Here is a 12,185-nt window from a genome sequence, read left to right as displayed (position 1 = left end):
TTGTGACTGACTGAGGGCATGTCTGAGGTTTAACTAATCAAATAGCACTTTTCTGTTTCTTTCTCAGGCTTTTTCTTCTATTCTGTTCCATTTCACTAACTAACCTTTAGAGTTGTAATGTTAGAGTCAGATATGTGAGCTGACATTAGATTTTCAAGGAAAGGATTTTGAAATCTAAACAAACTCAAAGGGATACGTTACTTTTGGGGGAAGAAACAAAGCAAGAATTCCCATTTGCAGCTTTCGTAACTCTATTTCCCTATGAAGAAGTAAACATAAATTGGTACACATTTCCAAAATGGACGTACTGGTTTGTTTAATATGGTCCTGCATGAGCCCGCCTGTCTGACTTCATTCCAGCATTGTTCTCTGCATTCTAGCCACAATGTCAACTTTCAGGTCATGTGACCTCCAGCCTCAGGGCCTTTACATATGCTGAAATACCCCGCTGGGCATACACTTCATTCTCTTTACCTGGTTAATGCTTGGACACTCCGTTGTTTTGGCTTCAGCTCATTCCTCCTTCCATCTCACTCTTTGCATCTAGGTTTAATTCCTTATCTCCCAAATTATAACCTCCGGTAGTTAAATCTTAGTAGTTAGGAGACAGGACAGTATCCCTGTCCCAGCTTGGCCACTTAGCACACCATGTGACCCTGGGTAGTTTTTTTTTTTTTTTTTTTTTTTAAATCTCTCTGAAGCTTAGTTTCCTCAACAAGAATGTTTTGAATAATAAACTAGCTAATACATGCAAAGCACTTAGAATAATGACTGGCACAAAGTAAATATTCAATAAATACTAGCTATTAGTATTACTCTTTTAGGATGAATCTTACTGTGACCGTTCTCTGTCCTTGTGAGAAAGGGTCTTTATTTCTCCTTTTGACAGTTCATCTAGTTCCTTTTGGTATACTATTCAACCGTCTGTTTTTATAAGGAAAATTCTTAAGGTTTTTTCACAAACACTGGTAACATTGGATGTAATCGACTGTTTTATTTAATTTTTGAGACAGGGTCTTGCTGTGTTGCCCAGCCTGGAGTGTAGTGGCATGATCACAGTTCACTGCAACCTTGAACTTCTGGGCTCAAGCAATTCTCCCACGTCAGCCTCCCAAGCAGCTGTGACTACAGGCACATGCCACCACACCTGGCTACTTTTGGTTTTTTTTTTTCTAACTTTTCATCTTTTAGTAGAGATGAGGTCTCACTATGTTGCTGAGACTGGTCTTGAACTCCTGGGCTCAAGCAATCTGCCCACCTTGGCCTCCCAAAGTGCTGGGATTACAGGTGTGAGCCACTGTATCTGGCTTTGTTTTTAAAGGGATTTTTTTTTTCCTTTATAAATTGTTGTATTGTTTCTGGGGAGAAATCTAGTAGTGAATCCCTTGTAGATAAAGTAACATCTTATGTGGTTGCTTTCTGAGGATTCTATCTTTGTATTCTGTAGTTTCACTATGATATGTCTAGTTGTAGAATTATTTTTATGTATGTATCTGGGGACTCATTGCGATATATTCATCTGAGAATGAATGTCTTGAATACATTTTGGAAACTTAGCCATTAATTCTTCAAACATTTTTTAACCCTAATTCTATTTTCTTTTTTGGAATTCCAGTTACATGACTGTTGGTTCTCTATCTCCCATGTCTGAAGACCTTGTTTCAGATTTTTCATCTTTCTGTGTTGTGTTTTGGAAAATTTTCTTAAATATATTTTCTAGTTCACTAATTCTCTATTCATGTGTCTAATCTGACATTTAACCCATCCACCAAGTTTTAGATTTCAATAACTTTTGTTTTAAAAATCTGTAATTTCTATGTGATTTGTTTTCAACTTTGTTCTTTTAAGACAGTATTTTGTCAGGTTTTTAATTCCTTCTTTTAGGTCTTTAGAAATCTTAAACATAGCTATTTTATAGCCAATAACTCTAATATCTAAAGCCATTGAGGGTCTCATTTTGCAAAGTCAGCACAGGGGTTCAAGTCTAGTTGGACTCTTTCAGTGGGAGCACTGTTAGGTCTCAATTGAGAATGTAAGCAGAAATTTATACTGTGCTTCTTCTACCAGGTGCCTTGGGGTTAGTTTTAATGTTAAAATTTCACCTTGGTGATTCTCAAACTATAACGTAATGTAAATGTACCCAAAGTAAGTATAGACAGGCCTAAGGTTTTGAATTTCCAGGGGAGACGACTTCTTCCACTGCAACAGGAGACCTATAAGCTTTCTTTTTCTGTGTGCTGGCAGCTAGTTATCTTTTTTTTTTTTTTTTTTTTTGAGACAAGAGTCTTGCTCTGTTGCCCAGGCTGGAGTACAGTGGTGCGATCTCGGCTCACTGCAACCTCTGCCTCCTGGGTTCAAGTGATTCTCCTGCCTCAGTTTCCCAAGAAGCTGGGATTACAGGCATATGCCACCACACCTAATTTTTTTTGTATTTTTAGTAGAGACGGGGTTTCACCATGTTGCCCAGGCTGGTCTTGAACTCCTTACCTCAGGTGATCCACCCACCTCGGCCTCCCAAAGTGCTAGGATTACAGGAGTGAGCCACCATGCCCGGCCTAGTTATCTTTTATACAACATATTCACCAAGGATATAATGCTTCAAGGGCCTACCTTAATGTGAGAACCTCATTTCCAACTCTTCACTTTGCACGTAACCGAGGTTTTGCCCACACAAGTTCCTGACAATTGACATCCAAGCACAGGGCAGGGGTGGCAGTAGTAGTGACAGCAACAGTAGCTCTTGGCCTGCTTTGGTTTTCAGTTACTTTTCAATTCCTAGGAAATTGAATTCTCTTCTACTTATTTTCAGATCCCAACTCAAGTAACACCTTCTCACAGAAGCTATCCCTTACTCTCCAGAATAGATCAGGCACCTGCTCTACACTTCCACAGCTCCCTGCATTTTTCCTCCACTGCACATAATAATTTGTAGTTATGTTTAGTAGTGTGATTATTTGTTTAATGTTTGTCTCTGTCACTACACTGTTAGTTCCATGAGGGCAGGAATCATTTGTCCACCATAGTATCCAATCTGGCACAGTACAGCAACAAAAGAAGTATTTGCTGAATGAATAAAATGAGTGTGTGTGGCTGGTTGGGGGTGGGTGAATATTAATGTGAACATAACTCCTCAAAGAAAGTAAAGAATTGAAAAAGGAGAAGGAAAAGAGAAAACATTTTATTATGAATATTTCAAAATTGCAGGAAACACACTGCAAATCCCTGGGGAGCCACTTCCTATTTCAATCAAACCCTTATTCAACATTCTTGGTTCCTTTTTGTTTTAATTGAGATATCATACTTAGATCTTAAGTATTCCATTGACGGGCGCAGTGGCTCACGCCTGTAATCCCAGCACTTTGGGAGGCCGAGGCAGGCGGATCATGAGGTCAGGAGATCGAGACCATCCTGGCTAACACGGTGAAACCCCGTCTCTACTAAAAATACAAAAAATTAGCCGGGCGTGGTGGCGGGCACCTGTAGTCCCAGCTACTCAGGAGGCTGAGGCAGGAGAATGGTGTGAACCCAGGAGGCAGAGCTTGCAGTGAGCTGAGATCGTGCCACACTGCACTCCAGCCTGGGCGACAGAGCAAGATTCCATCTCAAAAAAAAAAAAAAGTATTTCATTTAATCCGTTTTGACAAATGTACACTCCTGCAACCCACACCCCTATTGAAATGTGGAATATTTCTATCAAGTCAGAAAGTTTCCTTGTCTCTCTTCAATATTTCCATTTCTAGAAACAGCCTCTTATCTGATTATGATTAGGAGTTGATGATTAACTTATGGCAAAGGATAAGTTAGTTTGCCTATTCTAGAATTTCACATAGAAAAAAACAGTACGTACTTTTTTTGTGTCTGGCTTCTTTTACTACTCATAATATTTTTGATATTCACCAATGTCGTTGCATGTATCAATGTTATTCCTTTTTGTGTTGAGACAATTCTATTGTATGAATATAACACATTTTGTTTATCTATTCTGTTGATAACTACGTGGGCTATTCCAGCTATTATGAATTGAACTGCTATGAACATTCTTGTACAAAGCTTTTTGTGAACATGTTTTCATTTCTCTTGGATAAATATCTAAGAGTAGAATTGCTGGGTCATAGTATAAATTTTGCTTCTTTAAGAAACTGCCAAATAGTTTTCCAAAGTAGCTGTATGATTTTATATGCCCACCAACAACAGGGTGAGATTTCTGGTTGCTCCACATCCTCTCCAACATTTGGTATCATCCAACTTTTTCATTGTAGCCATTCCGGTGGGTATACAGTGGTATCATTGGCATTTTCCTGATGATTAATGATATCAAGCACATTTTCATGTGCTTATTGGCCATTGGCATATCTTCTTTGTGGAATATCTGTTCAAGTCTTTTGCTCATTTTAAAAAAAAGGCTTGTCTTTTTATTGCTGAGGTGCAGGAATTCTTTATATATTCTGTCCTTTGTCAGACATGTTTTGCAAATATTTTCTTTCAGATAGTGGTTTGTCTGTTTTTCTTTTTTTTTTTTTTTTGACAGAGTCTCGCTCTGTCACCCAGGCTGGAGTACAGTGGCGTGATCTCGGCTCACTGCAAGCTCCGCCTCCCAGGTTCATGCCATCCTCCTGCCTTAGCCTCCCAAGTAGCTGGGACTACAGGCGCACACTGCCACGCCCGGCTAATTTTTTGTATTTTTAGTAGATACGGGGTTTCACCGTGTTAGCCAGGATAGTCTCGATCTCCTGACCTTGTGACCCGCCTGCCTTGAATAGTATCTTCTAATGAGCAAAAGATTTTACATTTGATAGGGTCTAATTTATTAATTTTTAAAATGGTTTGTGATCCCTATAAACTCTAATAAATTTTTATTCTTCCTAAGAGAATGAAGAATTATTCTCCTATACTTTTAGTAGCTTTATGGTTTTAGCTTTTATGTTTAAGTTTATGATACATTTCAAATTGATTTATTTGTATGGTATGAGGCAGGGGTTGAGATTCTTTTCTTCCCTGTGTAGATATCCAGTTGTTCCAACAGCATTTGTTAAAAATAGAAAGAGTTTCCTTTTCTGACTGATTTGCTTCTTACCTTTGTTGAAAGTCATTTGACCTTACACATGAGTGTCTTTTATGGATACTCTATTCTGTTCCTTTGATTTATTTGTTCATCCTTTTGCCAGTATCTTACTTTCTTGATTACTATAGCTTTATAGTAAGTCTTAATGTCAAGTAGGATTAAGTCTGCCAACTTTGTTTTTCTTTTTCAAGACTGTTATGGTTATTCTAGGTCCTTTGGTTCTCCAAATACATTTTAAAAACAGTTTGCTAATTTCTATAAAAAAGGCTGTTGAGATTTGAATTGGTATTAAATCTATAGATCAATTTAGGAAAATCTGCCATCCTAACAATATTAAATTTTTTAATCCATCAATATGGCATACCTCTTCATTTATGTAGGTTTTCTTTAATTTCTTTTAGCAATGTTTTACAGTTTTCAGACTTGAACATCTTCCATTAAATTTATCCATAAGTATTTGGTATTTTTAATGCTACAGTGAATAGTATTTTTCTTTTTGTGAGACAGGGTCTTGCTCTGTTGCCCAGGCTGGAGTGCAGTGGAACAATCATGGCTCACTGCAGCCTTGACCTCCCCGGGCTCAACTAATCTTCCCACCTCAGCCTTCCCAGCATCTGGGACTACAGGTGCGTGCCACCACGCCTGACTAATTTTTGTATTTTTTATAGAGACAGCGTTTCGCTATGCTGCCAGAGGGTGGTCTCAAACTCCTGAGCTCAAGTGATCTGCCCGCCTCAGCCTCCCAAGGTGCTGGGATATACACTTTATATCTTGTAGCAATACTATAAAATTTACTTATCTGTTCTACTAGTGTTTTTTTAGATTTCTTAGGACTTCATATGCACAATCATGTCATCTTCAAATGAAGACTGCTTTACTTCTGTCTTTCCAATATTTATACCCCTTTCTTCTTGTCATGTTGCATTAATTAGGTCCTCCAGTATAATTTAGAATAGAGGTGGTAAAAGTGGATATCTCTGAATTGTTTCCAATATTAGGGGAAAATATTTCAAAATTTAAACTGTAGGTGTGATCTTAACTGTAGGTTTTTGTAGGTGTTCTTTATCAGGGTGAGGAAGTTTCCTTCTACTCTTAGCATGTGGAAAAGTGGAAAGTGTCCCCGAGGTACCTGTTCTCCTAAATTTCATGTCTACTATTCCCTTTCCATTTGCATATTAAAGTAATGCTAATTTCTGCTACTCTCCTGGGATCCTCCATTAACTTACCACGTTTCCTGCTTCTGCAGCCAGCCGGGCAGCATAGCGAGCTATAAGACGGTGTTCCTCATCCAGTCGGCTAGGACTGTCCAGAACACTGCCAAGGAAATAAAAATGCAACAAGTGTCTATTAAACATCCCTTATTCTTGTTCCATTCTCAGAAAGAACAGATGGAAGAAAAGCTCATAAAAGAATGGTAATAAAAGAACTAGAGGCCTGGGTCATAGATACTAATGATCTTCTGAAAAAAAGGGGATTTAGAGAAATGAGGAGGCCACATTTGTCATTCCTCACTGGCAGCACATCCCCGCTGCTCCTCCACCATCAAAGGGGCACTTCATTTTGAATGCAAGGGCTGAGAAAACACAGGGCACCCACAAAGTCTGAGGCAGGGATTTCTAACCAAATGTTTAAAACTGATGACTTTTTAGACCTTGATCTCAAATTCAAAAAGACCAAGAGAAAACTAAAGCATCATGAAAAACAGAGGGCTGAGAAAAAATATACTTAACACTGGCTAAGCAAAAGTTTGGCCTTGCCAGGGCAGGCCAAACACACTGTAAAGCTGGAAAGATTCCATGACATCAAATATTCCCCTTTTCATGCCCCTTTCTCTTCCTTTACTATGCTCATTCTACATCTATAGCCCCATCTTGGAGTTAATTAGTTTAATGCATTACTTTTCAACAAGAGTACCAATACTCTAAAAATCTAAGGACCCATTCAGACAGGCTATCAGACAATGTGGTATCTGGATGAGGGAAGGGTGCTTGAGTAATAGGCTGGCTCTGCATATGGGATGCTGATATGGAACTTCTGATTCTGAAATACATGACTTCTTTAGTATACCAAATGCTATTTATCCTTATCAAGACAGTCCTAGATTAATAGGGACTGTGGCTATATAATTCTCTGTTTAGGACTGGCAGATGCTTTAAGACGACAGTGATGATGTTGACTAAATGACCAGAGGTGGCTGTTGTGGCTTACCTCCACTTTGGCTCTATGTTCTTGGGTTTCCAAAAACCCTTGATCAGAGTTTGGCAGTATGACAAGTCATACAGAAAAATTTAAAGACACGACTTCAATACTCATCGGAGTTTGTTATAATTACTGAGGGGAATCTGGGAAGGGTGTGGCTAAATCAATAAAGACCTGTCTGAACTTTTCATGTGTAGAATCAACTACATTTTTTCTAGTTTTTTTTTTTTTTAATCTTTCTATCTCTTTGGCTAAGTCTTTAAGCTTAACTTAGTCTTTCTTCTGGGATTTTTTTTTAAGTGCTTCGAGTCTTCGCCTATGACATTTGTCAACACTTTATAATTTTAAGCATGCAAATATCCATCTTCAGGATGATCACCCTCTCAAAAATGATCTTGTAATAAGAACAGACTACTATTAGGTGGCTTTAATATTTTAGGGTCAAGGCCCCAAGGTGAGAGATAAACTATAATATTTGTGCTTTAAAGGTATTTGTCTGAAATAAGAGAACTATCTTTTAAATTAAAAAAAAAAACAATAAAAATGAATGCTTAACGATACAAGTGGATCATATTATGGAGGGATTGGTAGCCGAAGAAGTGGGGCCTAAAGTGGCTGACCTCTGTTATCTGGCAAGGGATACAATAGGTTCTTCTGTGCAAAAGAGCTCCTTTTTCTCAATCACATTCTATCTCCTTAGGAAGGTTGATCCTATTTGTCATTTATACATGAGTGTGGATGACAGACTGCTTTAATTGGCTATGTTTTCTAGCCAGAAACTAGAAGCTTGTGTTGATGAGAGGTTTTAAGGTCAATGATTAGAAAGGATCCTTATTCTTCTGTTTGAATTGACTTTCATTTTCAGAATTAGTTAGCCAGAAAAGTTCTGACTTCTCGAAAGAAGTATGAAGCTCAGCTTCTTAGATTACTAATCAAGAAGTCATGTAGTACTCACTCACTCATCATGTTCTCCCAGGGCTACCAGCCACCAATTTTTGTTTAGGGAGCCAAGGTGAGACCTGAGGGCCTTAGCTAAACCTACCATAAATCTTATTGGGCTAAATTACTAGGTAACAGTCTCTTGTCAAACATTCTGCTGCTATTTTTACCATGGAAACTTTTGCTCACTCTGGACAATTGCCTTACTGATAATAAAGAATTTGTCTTGCCTAGGGTGAAACAACTCTGTTCCTAGAGACCAAGAGGCTGGGACAGTGTGCAAAGAAATCATCTGTTGGATGAGGAGACACTCTGTGATGCAGTGCACACAATTATCAGGTCCTTCCTTCCCTCCTAGAGGGTAAGCCTATTAAACATATTTAGAAGGTTAGAAAAGCCTACTTCTCAGCCGGGCGTGGTGGCTCATGCCTGTAATCCCAGCACTTTGGGAGGCTGAGGCCGGCGGATCACGAGGTCAGGAGATCGGGACCATCCTGGCTAACACAGTGAGACCCCGTCTCTACTAAAAAAATACAAAAAAATTAGCTGGGTGTGGTGACGAGCGCCTGTGGTCCCAGCTACTCGGGAGGTTGAGGCAGGAGAATGGCATGAAGCCGGGGGGCAGAGCTTGCAGTGAGCTGAGATGGCACCACTGCACTCCAGCCTGGACGACACAGTGAGACTCTGTCTCAAAAAAAAAAAAAAAAGAAAGAAAGAAAACTCTACTTCTCCAAGCTTTAGAGATACATAAATACCCCAGAATAGTGATGCTATTTAGTCATATCAGGAAAACTATGGAAAACAGTATAAAGTATAATATTTAAAAGTCTTTTTCATATGTATATTTCCCAACTGACTATTAATTTATTCTTCTGTTATTAGGGGAAGTAGCAGCAAGGTCAGATGACCCTCCCAAGGAGCCATGGCATGCTATAAGCAAAACTAAGATCAAAATTTAAAGCTTCAGCCTCTGTTATGTGTACAGCTTATAAATTATGGTTTTCTCTCTAAGAACAAGAATCTCAAAGCATGGCTTTCCAAGTTGTTTGGCACTGTGATTCTTCTTTGCTGTTATGTAGGGGAAGGATGGCTTTAGATTGCTTAAACTTTACCTGTCATCCTACTTGAAGAATGGTGGTGGGTGTGGGCATGGAGTGGGCAGGAGACTTTGGACCTACCTGAAAGTAATACCATTTTTTTCGGTATTAAATCTTTTAAAAAAAGGATTAACTTTGCTATAGTTAGCAGTTATCAAACGTTTTTCCATCCCAAACCACTGAAGAATCAGACACATTCTCTTATTAACAGTGAGTCACTACCGCAGTAGTTTTCAGGGTAAGGGGAATGTGGAGCTATTATAATACATGTAACTATTATAATATGAGAGGGTCTATATAATTTGGAAAAAGACCCTCAGGTGACAGTGACCCAATACCATTGTTGGGAATCACCGGTTTAAATAATCAACACTGACAGATTCCTGCTAACAGATAAAGGGTGGTAAAGATGTAATAGGGTGACAGTATCAAAGTCCCCAGATAAGACAAAGTGGGATATCTGTGGGTTGATCAACTCTAAACTCGGAATGTCAATAGAAAGATTTCATTAGGTAAGAATGAACAGGAAGAGGTTGCATCAGATACCTCAGTGAGTACTGCGATCCCTCATAGGCTTATATATTTTTTGAGTGTAAGCTGAAGGAAGTGAACCCCACTTTAAAGGAGAATGTCTGACTCCATGTTTAGGTCAGCGCCCAGGCTTGGCAAGCCTCCCTCTCTTGTAGAAGCTAATGCTTAGCAACTATTTTAACTCTGCCAAACATAGCTGGTAGCTGCTCAAGAAAAACCTGACATGCAGTTTTTTTTCCAGCTGACAACCCCAGGTAGCAAAGCTCTCCCTCCCTCTGATCACCCATGGCTACCCACTGCTGCTGCACCACCACTGACCGTGCACAGTGCTGCAGACGGGCCACATAGGAGGCTATCAGCGCATGCTCATCGGCCAAGTGACTGGGTATATCCTGGCTATACTGTAACCTAGGAACAATGGAGGCAAAGACAGCAAGCGTGACACAAACACATACAGAGGGAGAAATGAGCATGGATTAAAATGAGCAAACTTCAAAGAAAAATTTAAAAAATAATAAATCATGATAAGGAAAACAATAAAAACCCCACAATGCATAATGGAATATGGTGTTAGATCCTCAGGAATCCATCTCTCAAATCCTTTAAACAAAAGCAGTCTTTCAGGAGTGGCGCTGGCCCACTGACATGACAGCCCTTGGGAAGAACCTGTTGAGTCGGCAGAGGAGCCGCATGTACCACTTTTGTTCGGGTGCTGCGCTCTGTGATGATGCACTTTTTAGAAGATGCCTTCTGGCAAGACAACTGAGGCACAGCCAATCTACTAAATATCACTACATGACCCCCTAGCGCTATGCTTTTATAAGCTTTTGTGTACATCTAAGAATTTTCAGTGTTACTTCATGTTGCCAGTTAGACATTTTTATTTCTATAAGGATACTGCCTTTAGCATCTGTCTATTTCTCCCATAAAACTGGTACCCATCCCAAACTCATTAGAACTGCGCCTAATTATAAGGCAACACTATATACTCTGAGTGAGGCTCTCTCTTATAGATACATGAAAGGTCCTTAAGCACATGGTCTTCTAACTTTTTACTACAGAAATATTAAAACTTGCATAAAATAGAGTAATCTAATGACTACCCCTCAGGTACCCATAGCAAAACTTGAATGAATGTCAACATTTTGTCAATGTTATCTAATCGAATTTTCATTCCTCCAACATTTTGTGCAGGGACGAGTGGCTAAAAGCAAACCCCAGGCAATTATTTCACCTGGGAATACTTGAGCCTGTACATCTATCAGATAGTAAAAACATTTCACACAACCTAACACCATTATCACACCTAAAAACACAGACAAAAATATTTTAGTATCCCAGTCCATCTGCCAATTTCCTCAAATCTTAAAAAATGTCCATTTACAATTAAAGTCAAGATCCAAACAAAGTCCCCACTTTGCAAATGGCTGGTAGGTTTCTTTTATGTTTGTATGTGACTGATACATTTCTGGGGTTTTTTTTTGTTTTTGTTTTTTTTTGTTTTTTTGAGACAGAGTCTCGCTTTGTCTCCCAGGCTAGAGTGCAATGGCATGATCTCGGGTCACTGCAACCTCTGCCTCCTGGGTTCAAGCGATTCTCCTGTCTCAGCCTCCCAAGTAGCTGGGATTACAGGCGTGCACCACCAGCTAATTTTTGTATTTTTAGTAGAGACGGGTTTTCGCCTCTGTTGGCCAGGCTGGTCTTGAACTCCTGACCTCAAGTGATCTCCCTGCCTCAGCTTCTCAAAGTGCTGGGATTACAGGTGTGAGCCACTGCACCCGGCCCCAGTCACCTTTCTGAAGCTCAAACTCTCCTACCTTTGGCCAGTGGGAGCTCCTGTAATAGGCTCTTGTGTTCTTTTGATATAACCATTAGACCTTATTAGCTTTCCTGCTTTCTAGCACAATAAAATGCTCTAGTTTTTTTTCTTTTTTTTCTTTTTTTGAGACGGAGTATCACTCTGTCACCCAGGCTGGAGTGCAGTGGTGCAATCTCAGCTCACTGAAACCTCCGCCTCCCAAGTTCAAGTGATTCTCCGGCCTCAGCCTCCTGTGTAGCTGGGATTATAGGCGTGTGCCACCACGCCCAGCTAATTTTTGTATTTTTAGTAGAGACGGGGTTTCACCATGTTGGCCAGGATGGTCTCGAACTCCTGACCTCAGGTGATCCACCCACCTTGGCCTCCCAGTGTGCTGAGAATACAGGTGTGAGCCACTGTGCCTGGCCCTCTAGTTTTGTTTGTTATATATCCTGTCCCAGACTTGGAATGAACCATCCTTCTAAGGATCCCTCGTTCCGTTTACTGGCAAAGAGTATTTAGAGACTGCAGTCAGGATGCTAGGGTGCCCACTGTTCTA

At 39.8% G+C, this 12,185-nt stretch overlaps 1 protein-coding gene across 43 annotated transcripts in view; it reads right to left on the bottom strand.

Annotated features, from left to right (window-relative positions):
* Positions 1-12,185, bottom strand: part of DTNB (dystrobrevin beta) — a 296,524-nt gene that overhangs the window by 68,941 nt on the left and 215,398 nt on the right. For 24 of the 43 annotated variants that reach the window (XM_016948165.3, XM_016948172.3, XM_016948177.3 and 21 more), the window contains 2 exons: positions 10,147-10,236; positions 6,289-6,376 (listed from right to left, as the gene is read on the bottom strand). In XM_016948165.3, the coding sequence (XP_016803654.1) occupies positions 6,289-6,376; positions 10,147-10,236 (178 nt within the window). The remainder of the gene's footprint in view (positions 1-6,288; positions 6,377-10,146; positions 10,237-12,185) is intronic. The other 19 variants (XM_016948175.3, XM_063790036.1, XM_024354253.3 and 16 more) reach the window with 1 other exon arrangement.

Source organism: Pan troglodytes, chromosome 12 (assembly GCF_028858775.2).
Source record: "Pan troglodytes isolate AG18354 chromosome 12, NHGRI_mPanTro3-v2.0_pri, whole genome shotgun sequence".
In the NCBI taxonomy this organism is placed as follows: Eukaryota; Metazoa; Chordata; class Mammalia; order Primates; family Hominidae; genus Pan; species Pan troglodytes.
This window is presented reverse-complemented; position numbering and strand designations above follow the sequence as displayed.